At 41.1% G+C, this 14,167-nt stretch overlaps 1 protein-coding gene across 4 annotated transcripts in view; it reads left to right on the plus strand.

Moving 5' to 3' along the window:
* LOC120539742 overlaps positions 1-14,167 on the plus strand; it is a 55,368-nt gene that overhangs the window by 17,665 nt on the left and 23,536 nt on the right. For all 4 annotated transcript variants that reach the window (XR_005635662.1, XM_039770124.1, XM_039770125.1 and 1 more), the window contains exon 4: positions 4,614-4,731. Coding sequence is in view for 3 of the 4 variants with exons in the window: in XM_039770124.1 (XP_039626058.1) it covers positions 4,614-4,731 (118 nt within the window). In the remaining variant the exon portion in view is untranslated. The remainder of the gene's footprint in view (positions 1-4,613; positions 4,732-14,167) is intronic.

The following is a 14,167-nucleotide window of genomic DNA, read 5'->3' on the forward strand; positions in this document are numbered from 1 at the left end:
TAGTTTAAACCCTAAATATGCCCCCAAAACACTTTAATTTAATTTCAAACTCAGCTTAACACATTACCTAAAATTAACGAATGTAAAGGTAAACCTGTATATTGTACTGCTATGTCTCCCGCAGTGCTAAAATGTAAAATACCGAAGTTACCGCTATATGTACTGTAGTTCATGCAAGTGTGTTTTCTTTGCCAGAAGCCTTAGATGGTAGAACTCGTCTCGGTGGCATCTTCGGGCTTTAACTCTTAAACTGCCACATATTTGGGGGTTAATGCATCCCTGGACGCCAAATACTTTTTTGCTGCACTTTAAGTAAACGTCACAGTTAACAAAGAAAAGGTGACATTTTAATGGAACACTTTTTTCACGCAAAGAGCATCACAATTACTGCAACACTGATAATTTTACACACTGCTTATGAACTGTAAAAATGATTTAAAAAACTACTGGAACAATATGTACAAAGTGCAACTGACGCCATGGACAAAACTCAGTAAATCACTGAGCCAACTGCGCTTGAACTGGTTGCACGTAAGCACACAGAGGTAAGCGCTGATTCTTGCAGGCTCGTCTAGTGCAGCGGCTCAATCCCAGGGACAGTGAGGCTGCAGTACTGCAGGGTGTCATGTTTAGGTCACAGAAACACAGGAGATTGTAGAGACAGGAACTTTATTCATACACTTCAAACAAACATGTCTCTTTCAGAAGTAAAACAAGCTCAGTATGCAGTTAGTTATCAATTAAAGAATAGACAAACATTATAGGGGAGCACAACCCCCAACAGGAGCAGAGAATGTCTGGGGATGGAATGAGAAACAAAGCAATCCGCCAAAAAGGACAGGTGCTGTTCAGGTTTTTAAGTAAACGGAAAACACAACAACACTCAGCAGGAGATGTTTCACAGTCAATCAGCAGCAAAGAGAAATGAGTAACGCTGTAGCGGTCTGGTGCCGCTAAGATTCACACCATCGAGAAGACAGTGATTTATTTATTTTAATGGTGGAGATTCCAGGGAAGCACCCAGCCTTTACCCGACCCACGCGCACTCACAAACAGAGACAAAAACAAAGTAAACCATTAATCAAACAGCAAATAAAGAATGTAATAAAAACAAATGAGATAAAAAAACAACTATACCATCCCTGTGCCCCTTACGGCGATTACACATTAAATACAAAAAAGCACAAACAAACAAAACACACACAGTAAATCATGAAAAGGTTCATGAAAAATGGCAACGGATGAATTGTAATGATGAAAATAGATAGTCCAGAGATACAAACGTTGAATGGGAATGTACGATAGTTCTAACGGTAGTTCCTGAAATGGTGAAGACAGGTGGACGGGTTCAGGAGCGGTCCTTTCTTCGCAGGATGACCATGAATCCACTTACAGACCTCACGTATACAGGCAGATGGCAGACAATTAAGACGCCAACCATGAAACAATCCAGGACAAAATGAATAAGTACAGGTAACCCAACAGAAGGCAGACAGGAACTTGGAAAAAAAAAATTACAAAAACATTTTTTTGCTTTTGGTCACCGACCCCCTTTTTAAAAGCCACGCTGACATCCTTTGACCCCAACAACCCCAGCACCCTCGGCAGAAGACCAATCAGAGCCACTGCAGGGACTGCTGGGAGTTGCAGTTTCAAATTCTATTGGCTACACTAGCCGTGTTTTCCACTACAGTTGCTTCCTGTTCTCTCTACAGTGCAGTATTGCCACAATAAAAGCCATAAAAATTGCAGAGGATATTTGTGGTTTCCGCTAACAATTATTAGATAGGTTCTAAGGAAAAATCCACAAATGACTGAGGCCACAAACTCTGAACCGTGACTTCGCAGGGGTCTACTGTACATATAATAATAGTTATTATAAAAAATAATCGACAGCTGAATCTGTCGATTTACTACTTCGAATTGAGTATTCCAAACAACCCTGTTGCAATACGCTACACAAATGGACCTGCTTGTTGTTTAATACTTTCTAAGAACGCTTAGTATTGCACGGCACCGGAAAGTCAATTCAACTAACATCTTTAATACCCTCTGGTATAATTCGTGCCCTTCCCGTAAAGTATATTATCTAATATTAATAAAACTTGCAACAAACTCACTGCCATCTTGATTTCAAACTCTGTCTTATTCTTCTTTCCTCATTCAAAGTCCACCATTCCTTCAAGTGCCGACAAAAACAATGATTGGTGTATTGAAACTGACATCAAAGGGCGTTCCGTGATATGAAGGGCGTTCCGTGTCTGACGTCATAGGTATTGCAGGCTGCAGCTAGACCCTTCTCCTTCCCTTTGCTTTTCTAATCACACAGGATTCACAAAGCTGGAAAACCCATTTTACACTTCAGATGCTATCCGTGGGTCATGAAGGAACTTAAAGAGGTAAAACTGGGTCCCAGCTGTGCAAAATTGATTACGCTTAGAGCTACAACGCCTGGCAAGCACTTCCTAAACATGTATTTCTTCTAGCTTTCACTTTGCTTCTACCTACAGTATTAACTTTCATAAACTGGCAAGCTCCATTTCTCAGTCTAATACCTGTTAATTTTGTTTTTCCTTAACATTAACAAGTTTGCATAAAATCTGTAAAGACATTTGGAGACTTTGGGGTATTTGGTTCTTCTTTTGTGGGAGGTATTTTACCCTTAAATATTGACATATCAAAATGTCCATTCCAAGTGGATACCTGCTGTCATAAATGTACCATCCTGCCAAACTTCTGCTTTTTAACTTTTTCAAGGCGAGTGTCGAATTATAGTGACATACATTAGTGTCTTCGCACAGTGTAGTGCATCAAAATCACACTCAGTCCGATTTAAGCAAGCGTCCAATTTAGCTATAAAATACAAAACGTAGTCCACAGAGTATTTTGCTTTGTGCATACACTTCACTCTTGTCAGACTTGCATTTAGCTCTGGCGACCGGAGCCTGAATGAATACAGCCGAAAAAATTATTCAGCCCTCAATGAGTTAACTGAATGGAAAATAGTGTTTAGTTGATGAGTGAGTTTGTTAACTTTGCATTATAGATACAGATATATGCAGAAAAATACATTTCAGTTTAATTAATTTCACTATTGAACACATCTCTCAGGATATATATGTATGCACTGATTCGTTTGTTCATGCATTAATCCCTTAAATATTTTGTACTTCATCTTTGTTATATTTGATGTGCATTGTTCATATTTAAGTCAACACTAATTATTTTATCTTTTAAAGGGCTAAATTTAGCAAATAGATACTCACTGAGTATTGTGCTTTGTCTTTTTGTGCCCCATTGGCTGCATTGTAAAATTCCAGTGCAGGCAAGATGTTTTTTTTAAATTGATAGAAAGCACTTAACTTTAGAAATCAGTTTCATGTGGCAAATACATTTATGCCATGTTTGTGAAGAAATAACATTGACTTGAAAAATATCAAACTTATTCTTTCAAAACAAGAGCAATATTGTTACGATATGGTTATCTTTACGGCCAACATATAAGTATTGTTATCAATCAAAAAAATCAATATCAGTCTGGCCCTACATACATTTACTTCAATTTAAAGGTTATGGTAATTTGTTTGCTGCCAGTTTCATAATGTGAGTTAAAACAGAATTGGCAATTGATTTTTTTATTTTGTTCTTGGATGCCCTGATAACCAATGGCGCTTTTCCACTGCATAGTAAGGCTCACCTTGGTTCAGCTCAGTTCGGCTCGGTTTGCGTTTCGACTGCAGTTTAGTACCGCTTTAGAGTGGGTGGGATTATTCACGTGTCGTTATAGTTGCACCGCCTCTACTGCCGTGACATCATCGTAAACGCCACAAACAAACACACAACATTTTTTTTTAACTTGTCCCTACACTGTTTGTAAGTCCGATGGTAGCCGTGTGCGCCCAAGAGCTTAGCGACCTCCTGAAAAACTTTTTCATTCCGCGTCGCCCCATCCAGCTCTCGCTGAATCCGTCCCTCAGCTACCAATGAGAGGAACGTCTGTACTTCCTCAATAGACCACGAAACAGCCATTTTTGGTTAAAACAATATGGTGCATCCGAACCTTTGCTGGCTGCGCTAAAAATCTAGCGGGTCTGTTGTGTCTCGTGTCGCAAGTTCAGTGACGCAGTAATGACGATTTTCTCCGGCCAATCAGTGACCAGCAGAGTTTACACGTCACGTTTTGGTAACGGTTCGGCGCGTTTGGAACCTCGGCTGAGGTGGTACTAAAAAAAGGACCAGGTACCAGGTACTGTTCCCAGTGGAAAACCACCCAAAAGTGAGCTGAACTGAAGCGTGTCGTGCCGTACTATGCAGTGGAAAAGCGCCCCAATATTCATTTGTAATAAAACTAAAATATTGTTGCATCTGAGTGAATTGATGACAGGACAACTGGAAATAAATATACACTTTCTATCATAATAGAATAAATATGCATTTCTTTAAAGTCATAGAAGTAAATAAAGAATAATTGGGCATATACAATGTCCAACTAAATATGACTGATACAAGTAGAAGGACATTCTTTGAATGAAACAAAGCAAAGATGGGTGTTCAGTTTGAATTTACTTATGATATGAGCATTTAGCATGCTTTGTTTCTTTTTGGCTTTTCAGAAGGAGACGTTGATCCATTTGTTGAAATATCTAGAATTCCTTCAGTTGCACATTGAGGTGCTTCAGACTGAGCTGGCTCCACTAAACTTGCAAGAGGTGCTTGAAAAGACATATGATCGTAAGTAATTTTGATTATGGGAAAGATTTAAAAAAATGAGTGTAGTGTGTTAAAAGAAACTATTTTCAGTGTAAAACTGAGATTAATCATCTTGCAAACAGTTTCATTGCCACATATGCAGCTACATATGCAGCTGTATACAGGTAAGTCATTGACTTACAACTTATGGATCTTTCAATCATTAGACTTACGACCGCTACCATGCCTCTTGGGAAAACAACAGTTTTTGCCATGCGAGCTCTGTATGCCATGACATCTTGATCTCAGTTTATTACCTGCAGCATTCGGTTACATTTGTCTTACATATACAGGAAAATAGGCAATTTATCTTGACACAAAAATGAAGGTGATCAAGCAGTATGAGGTAGGAAAGAGTGAATATGATTGCATGTGACTCCTGTGCAGGAGAGTTAGTCTGGAGGAGATTGGAGGCTTTAAAGTGTTGGCTGGGGAAAGCATAGTTAGGAAGGATATGATGGTGGTCTGTTGGATGATGCTGGAGATTGAGAAGAGGAGAACGAGGACAGAGCCAAGGATCAATTGGTGGAAGTTGACAAAAGGAAGACTGTAAGGTGAAGTTCAGGGAGGAGGTAAGACAGGCACTGGGTGGCAGAGAAGAGTTACCAGAGAGCTGGGCAACTACAGCAAAAGTGGTAAGGGAGACTGCTATAAGGGTGCTTGGTGTGAAATCTGAACAGAAGAAGGAGGACAAGCAGACCTGATGGTGGAATGGAGAAGAACAGGAGAATATACAGAGGGAGAAGTTTGCAAAGAAGAAGTGGTATAATCCGAGAGATAAAGAAAGTAAACAGGAGTACAAGGACATAAGGTGTTAGGTGAAGAGAGAGGTATGATTAGTTGTATGAGAGGCTGGACACTAAGGAGGGAGAAAAGGATTTGTATGGATTAGCTAGGTAGAGGGACTGAGCTGGAAAAGATGTGCAGCAGGTTAGGGTGATAAAGGATAAAGATGAAAATGTACTCACAAACGAGGAGAGTGTGTTGAATAGATTGAAAGAGTACTTTAAAAGGTTAATTAATGAAGAAAATGAAAGAGAGTGAGAGAGAGAAGGTTCTTTGATGTGGAAATAATGAACCAGGAACTGCAATTAATTCGCAAGGAGGAAGTAAGGAAATCTATGAAGAGGATGAAGAATGGGAAACCAGTTAGTCCAGATGACACACCTGTGTAAGCATGGAGGTGTTTAGGAGAGAAGGCAGTGGAATTTTTAACTAGATTGTTTAATGCAATCTTGGAAAGTGAGAGGATGCCTTATTTGTGGAGAAGTGTACTGGTACCATATTTTAATTATAAGGGGAATGTACAAAGTTGTAGTAACTACAGATGTATAAAATTGATCAGCCACACCATGAAGTTATGGGAAAGAGGAGTAGTGAAAGCTAGGATAAGAAGAGAGGTAATAATTAGTGAGCAGCAGTATGGTTTCATATCAGGAAAGTCAACTACAGATGTGATGTTTGCTTGGAGGGTGTTGATGGTAAAGTATAGAGAAGGCCAGAAGGAGTTTCATTGTGTCTTTGTGGACCTGGAGAAAGTATATGACTGGGAGCCTCGAGAGGAGCTGTGGTTTTGTATGATTTGAAGTCAGGAGTGGTAGAGAAGTGTGTAAGAATGGTACAGGATATGTACGAGGGAAGTGTTACACTGGTGAGGACTGCAGTCACAGATGCATTCAAGGTAGAGGGGGGATTACGTCAGGGATCTGCTCTGAGCCCTTTCTTATTTGCTATTTTTGGATGGACAGATTGACAGATGAGATTAGACAGGAGTCCTTAAGGATAAAAGGAGTAGAGTTGGTGAAGGTGGATGAGTTTAAATACTTGGGATCAATAGTACAGAGTAATGGGGAGTGTGGGAGAGAAGTGGAGAAGAGAGTGCAAGCAGGATGGAGTAGGAGAAGAAGAGTGTCAGGAGTAATTTGTGACAGAGTACCAGCAAGAGTGAAAGCGAAGGTCTACATGACGGTAGTGAGACCAGCTATTTTGTATGGTCTGGAGATGGTGGCACTGACAAAAAGGCAGGAGACAGACATGGAGGCGGCAGAGTTAAAGATGCTAAGGTTTGAATTGGGTATGACGAGGATGGACAGGATTAGAAATAAGGACATTAGAGGGTCGGCTCGGTTAAATTGTTTGGAGACAAAGTCAGAGTGGTGAGTTTTCGTTGGTTTGGACATGTGCAGAGGAGAGGTGCTGGGTATTTTGGGAGAATGGTGCTAAGGGTAGAGCTGCCAGACAAAAGGAAAAGTGGAAGGTCTAAGAGGAGGTTTATGGATGTGGTGAGAGAGGACATGCATGTGATGAGTGCGACAGAGCAAGATGCTGGGGACAGGAAAATATGGAAACAGTTGGTCCGCTGTGGTGACCCCTAACGGGACCAGCCAAAAGACGAAGAAGCTATATATGCAACTACATACAGGAAATCAAAGACCTCTACAAATTCTGTACACTGATTGCAAGTAAGGTAGTCCAACTTCTCCAGTATGGCACATCAATACCATGTGCCATTCATTTCCAGAAGGTTTGCTGTGTCTCTCAGCAGAGTGTCAAGGGCATGGAGGAGATTCCAGGAGACAGGCATTTACTCTAGGAGAGCTGGACAGGGCCCCTCGTAGAAGGTCCTTAACCCATCAGCAAGACCGTTACATGCTCCTTGTGGCAAGGAGGAACAGGATGAGCACTGCAGAGCCGTACAAAATGACCTCCAGCAGGCCACTGGTGTAAATGTCTCTGACCAAACAATCAGAAACAGACTTCATGAGTGTGGCATGAGGCCCTGATGTCCTCTAGTGGGCCATGTGCTCACTGCCCACCTGGCATCGTGGAGCTTGATTGGCATTTTCCATAGAATACCAGAATTGGCAGGTCCACCACTGGCACCCTGTGCTTTTCACAGATGAGAGCAGGTTCACCCTGTGCACATGTGACAGATGTCTGGAGAAACTGTGGAGAACGTTATGCTGCCGGTAACATCATTCAGCATGATCAGTTTGGTGGTGGGTCAGTGATGGTCTGGGGAGGCGTATCCATGGAGGGACACACAGACCTCTACAGGCTAGACAATGGCACCTTAACTGGCATTAGGTATCAACATGAAATCCTTGGACCCATTGTCAGACCATGTGCTGTTGCAGTGGGTCCTGAGTTCCTCCTGGTGCACAGCAATGACTGGCCTCATGTGGCGAGAGCATGCAGGCAATTCCTGGAGGATGAAGGAATTGAAACCATTGACTGGCTCCCACGCTTACTCGCCTGACCTCAATCCAGTAGAACACCTCTGGGTAAGACATTATGTTTTGGTTCATCCACCGCCGCCATTTTGCACCTCAGACTGTCCAGGAGCTCAGTAATGCCCTGGTCCAGATCTGGGAGGAGATCCCCCAGGACACCATCCATTGTCTCATTAGAAGCATGTCCCGATGTTATCAGGCATGCATACAAGCATGTGGGGCCATAAACTCTAATGAGTACGATGTTGAGTTGCTGCAATGAAATTTCAGCAAATTGGACTTGCCTGCCTGACACGTCATTTTTTCACTTTTGGTCTGTCTTTAAATTCAGCCCTCTGTAGGTTGATAATTTTCATTTCCATCAAACGATGTGGCATCGTTTTGTTCCTAACACATTACCATATCAGTCCATATATATATATTTTTATTTTTAATAAATTTGCAAAAATCTCAGGTTTTTTTCACGTTGTCATTATGGGGTGTTGTATGTAGAATTCTGAGGGAAAAAATGAATTTAATCCATTTTGGAATAAGGCTGTAACATAACAAAATGTGGAAAAAGTGATGTGCTGTGAATACTTTCCGGATGCACTGTATACTGTATATATGTATGTATATGTGTGTGTGTATGTATGTATATATATATAGTATATATTATATATATATGCATTTGATCAAATGAGAACGCCATCAACAGACGCTTGGACATAAATCAGGCATATGCAAACTTAAGAAGAACATATTCATAATAAGCAAGACTTCACACGCAATATCCACCCCCAGCCCCCACCCCAGACCCTCTGACTTAGCCATCTGAAACTTAATTTTTTTGTATATATGTATATATACAGTGGAACCTCGGTTCACGAACGTCTCGGAACATGTACAATTCGGTTTACGACCAAAAAGTTTGCCAAAATTTTGCCTCTGTTCACGACCACAAACTCGGTATACAAACAAGCCAGTTTCATTTTCGGTTTGTGCGCGTCGATTATATCTGCACGTGTTGCATTGTTCTCAGTCAGACGTGAATGCTTGCACATGCATGCATGCTTTCGCTGTGAACTCTTTGTGCTCTATTTCGTTTCCCTTCCGGTTCGTACGTGCCAATTACTGCATTTCAGCATGTGTTCAGCCTCTCCCTGTGCATTGTTCTCAGTCAGACGTGTGTGCTTTTGGTGTAAACTCTTTGTGCTCTACAGTATTTCGTGTGCTTTTGCAGTTAACCATGGCTTCTAAGCAAGTGAAGAGTGGTGAGAAGAAAGGTTTGAAGAAAATTGAAATCGAAGTAAAGAAAGAAATTATTGAAAAGCATGAGCGTGGCGTTCGTGTTACTGATCTTGCTGCTGAGTACAAGAAGTCAAAATTTACGATTTCGACTATTCTAAAGTAGAAAGAGGCCATTAAAGCAAGTCATGTTGCAAAAGGAGTTAAAGTGTTAACCAGGCAGAGGCGTCAAGTGCCCGAAGAGGTGGAAAAGCTGTTGCTAGTGTGGCTGAACGAGAAGCAACTTGCAGGGAACAGCGTAAGCGAGGCATTGTTATGTGAGAAAGCCAGGAAGGTTTATGGCGATTTGCTGCAAAACTATCCTTCTACGAGTGCCGAAAGTGAGGAATTTAAAGCCAGTAGAGGATGGTTTGAAAAGTTTCGCAAGAGAAGTGGCATTCATAGTGTAGTATGGCATGGAGAGGCTGCTAGTTCAAACGCTGAAGCTGCGAAAGAATTTGTGATAAATTTCACAAAATTAGTGGAAAGCTACATCCTGCAACAAGTCTTCAACTGCGAAGGAGCTGATGACAGAGGAACTCGCTGATTCCAGCAGGAGCAGCTTAGGTTGCTTACTGAGGAGCAGTTCTCCGGGGAAGAAGAGGAAAGGGCGGATATAAAAAGTGATCCGATAAAAGCCATCATGGAAAAATGGAACGAGTGCCAGGATTTTTTTGAGAAGAACCACCCTGACAAAGTGGTTACGAACAGAGTGATAAACATGATGAACGACAATGTCGTCTCGCGTTTCCGAAAACTTTTAATGCGTAGGAAAAGGCAAGTCACATTAGACTTCTATTTCGCGAAGTCTTATCCACCAGAAAAACAGCTAAAAACACCAGAAACCCAAGAAATTACAACAGAGAAAACACCTGAAGGAGAACATTCCTCCCTCATGGAGCTGGACTCTCCCTCAAAACTGTAACCTCCTCTCCACCCAGTTCCTCCTCACTTGCTTAATGCCAGAACTTGACTCATGCAAGGTTAGTTTTTTTGGTGGTTTATGGTTAGTTTTTGTATTACGGATTTTTCAAATGTTCATTTTTTTCCCTGTGTTTAAAACTCATTAAAAAAATGTGTTTACAGCAAGTGGTTTGTAGTGTGATTTGTTGCAATGTTACTTTCTTGGTGGTTTATTAAATTATGGATTTCTTAAATGTTCGTTTTTTTTCCCTGTGCTTAAAACTCATTGAAAAAAGTGTTTACAGCAAGCGGTTCGTAAGGCAATATCGCAAACTCTTGCAATGTTAGTTTTCTCTGTTGTTCAAGGTTCTCTCTGTGTTATTCAATGTTTTTACATTTAGTTTACTATTACGCTGTGCATTCTATGGTATAATTAACTATTTGTGCTTACAAATCTTTAAAAAAATATACAATATATTTACATACAGTTCATTCGGTCTGGAACAGATTAATTGTATTTACATACAATCCTATGGGGGAAATTACTTCGGTTCATGACCAATTCGGTTTACGACCAGAGTTTTGGAACGAATTATGGTCGTGAACTGAGGTTCCACTAAGTATATATATATGTACAGTGCTTCCGGAAAGTATTCACAGCACATCACTTTTTCCACATTTTATGTTACAGTCTTATTCCAAAATGGATTAAATTCATTTTTTTCCTCAGAATTCTACACACAACACTCCATAATGACAATGTGAAAAAAATTTACTTGAGGTTTTTGCAAATTTATTAAAAATAAAAAAACTAAGAAATCACATGTACATAAGTATTCACAGCCTTTGCTCAATACTTTGTCGATGCACCTTTGGCATCAATTACAGCCTCAAGTCTTTTTGAATATAATACCACAAGCTTGGCACACTTATCCTTGGCCAGTTTCGCCCATTCCTCTTTGTAGCACCTCTCAAGCTCCATCAGGTTGGATGGGAAGCATCGGTGCACAGCCATTTTAAGATCTCTCCAGAGATGTTCAATCGGATTCAAGTCTGGGCTCTGGCTGGGCCATATCTTGGCTGTGTGCTTAGGGTCGTTGTTCTGCTGAAAGATGAACCGTCGCCCCAGTCTGAGGTCAAGAGCACTCTGGAACAGGTTTTCATCCAGGATGTCTCCGTACATTGCTGCAGTCATTTTTCCCTTTATCCTGACTAGTCTCCCAGTTCCTGCCGCTGAAAAATATCCCCACAGCATGATGCTGCCTCCACCATGCTTCACTGTAGTGATGGTGTTGGCCTAGTGATGAGCAGTGCCTGGTTTCCTCCAAACATGACGCCTGGCATTCACACCAAAGAGTTCAATCTTTGTCTCATCAGACCAGAGAATTTTGTTTCTCATGGTCTGAGAGTCCTTCAGGTGCCTTTTGGCAAAATACATGGCGGGCTGCCATGTGCCTTTTCCTAAGGAGTGGCTTCCGTCTGGCCACTCTACCATACAGGCCTAATTGGTGGATTGCTGCAGAGATGGTTGTCCTTCTGGAAGGTTCTCCTCTCTCCACAGAGGACCTCTGGAACTCTGACAGAGTGACCATCGTGTTCTTGGTCACCTCCCTGACTAAGGCCCTTCTCCCCTGATGGCTCAGTTTAGATGGCCGGCCAGCTCTAGGGAGAGTCCTAGTGGTTTTGAACTTCTTCCACTTACGGATGATGGAGGCCACTGTGCTCATTGGGACCTTCAAAGCAGCAGAAATATTTCTGTAACCTTCCCCAGATTTGTGCCTTGAGACAATCCTGTCTCGGAGGTCTACCGACAATTCCTTTGACTTCATGCTTGGTTCGTGCTCTGACATGAACTGTCAACTGTGGGACCTTATATAGACAGGTGTATGCCTTTCCAAATCATGTCCAATCAACTGAATTGACCACAGGTGGACTCCAATTAAGCTGCAGAAACATCTCAAGGATGATCAGGGGAAACAGGAGGCACCTGAGCTCAATTTGGAGCTTCATGGCAAAGGCTGTGAATACTTATGTACATGTGCTTTCTCAGTTTTTTTATTTTTAATAAATTTGCAAAAACCTCAAGTAAACTTTTTTCATGTTGTCATTATGGGGTGTTGTGTGCAGAATCTGAGGGCAAAAATGAATTTAATCCATTTTGGAATAAGGCTGTAACATAACAAAATGTGGAAAAAGTGATGTGCTGTAAATATTTTCCGGATGCACTGTATATACTGTGTATGTGTGTATATATATATACACACCTATATATATATATATATATATATATATATATATATATATAATGTAATGTACCTATGCTGGTACAGTGGCTCCTGGTGCACGACAATTCCTGGCCTCATGTGGTGAGAGTATGCAGGCAGTTCCTGGAGGATGAAGGAATTGATACCATTGACTGGCCACCACACTTTCCTTACCTAAATCCAATAGAACACCTCTGGAACATTATGTTTTGGTCCATCCAATGCCACCAGGTTGCACCTCAGACTGTCCAGGAGCTCAGTGATGCCCTGGTCCAGATCTGGGAGGAGATCCCCCACAACACCATCTGTCATCTCATTAGAAGCATGCACCGATGTTGTCAGGCATGTATACAAGAACACAAGGGCCATACAAAGTGCTGCATACAATTTTGAGTTACTGCAATTAAATTTTGGCAAAATGGACTAGCCTGCCACATAATTTTTCACTTTGATTTTTGGGCGCCTTTGTAATTCAGGGCTCTGTAGGTTGATCATTTTCATTTCCATCAAACGATGTGGCATTCTTTCGTTCCTAACACATTACCCAGTCTATATCAGTATAGATATCCAGGAGGATTTCTTTTTCCCATTGAGATCTGATGTGTTTTCAAAGTGTTCCTTTTATTTTTTTGAGCAGTTTATATATATATATATATATATATATATCATAAATAGAGAGACATATTTAAAGGTAAAAAGAAAATGGTGAGTTCAACGACCATTAACATGAAGTCCTACCGGCAGGGAAATTTTAATCTACAGTAATAATAATAAGGCAAACCCTTTCCTGCATACATATTCCTTCACTATTAACCTGTATACTCGTTCAACTTTGTTTTTACCATTTTCCACTACAGTAATCATTACCGAAACTGGGTAACCACATCAGCCTTTGTTACTTTTTGCTAATCCACAATCCCTCCCCACCGAGTACCAGTTTTCACCAGGCTCTATCTGTGGATACCACACCCCTTCAACTGCTGGCAGGTCGAGGGTTACAATGCTTTTAGGATGTGAGAAATGGTTTCCTCTTCTGACATCCCCAATTTCCATTTAAAGCACTGAGCACAGGACTCAAAGGCAAAGTTTCTTAGTGTTTGAGTGGGTCCTTGGAACTATTGACTGGAGCTGCTCTTTAAGTTGGCATGGTAATCCAATGGTAGGAGAATGTGGTTTTAAATTCTGCCCATTTGGCAATGTTCCCCCTAGTGGACAGCCACCAACTTCTTGCAAGTCCTTGCTGGACAGTGTTAATAATAATTCATTAAATTTATATAGCACTTTTCAAGGTATTTGGAGCATGTTACACAGTGAATAAGGAGTCACTTCAACTACCACTAATGTGCAGCATCCACTTGGATGATGTGATGGCAGCCAATTTACGTCAGTACGCTCACCACACATTTACAATTAGGTGGTGAAGGGTTGAGAGATAGTTAGCCGATCAGAGACAGGGGGTGATTGGGGGGCCAGAATGACCAGACAATGTGGACAACTTAGCTAGGATACACCTTAATCTTTAATGACCACATAGAGTCAGGACCTTGGTTTTAGGTCTCGTCTTAAGAACGGTGACATTTTTATTTTCTCAAAAATTTCGTATCAGTTATTGGCCTGATAGAGGTCTTAATGCTAAAAAAAGCTTCACTCTCTTCCACCAAATTGAGTGCACCCTCAGAATTTCTGGATTCTTTGAACTTGGAAAGCCAATTTTTGTGCTGGATTGCTGATGGCAGAACATATAAGTTGATT

Source organism: Polypterus senegalus, chromosome 11 (genome assembly GCF_016835505.1).
Source record: "Polypterus senegalus isolate Bchr_013 chromosome 11, ASM1683550v1, whole genome shotgun sequence".
In the NCBI taxonomy this organism is placed as follows: Eukaryota; Metazoa; Chordata; class Cladistia; order Polypteriformes; family Polypteridae; genus Polypterus; species Polypterus senegalus.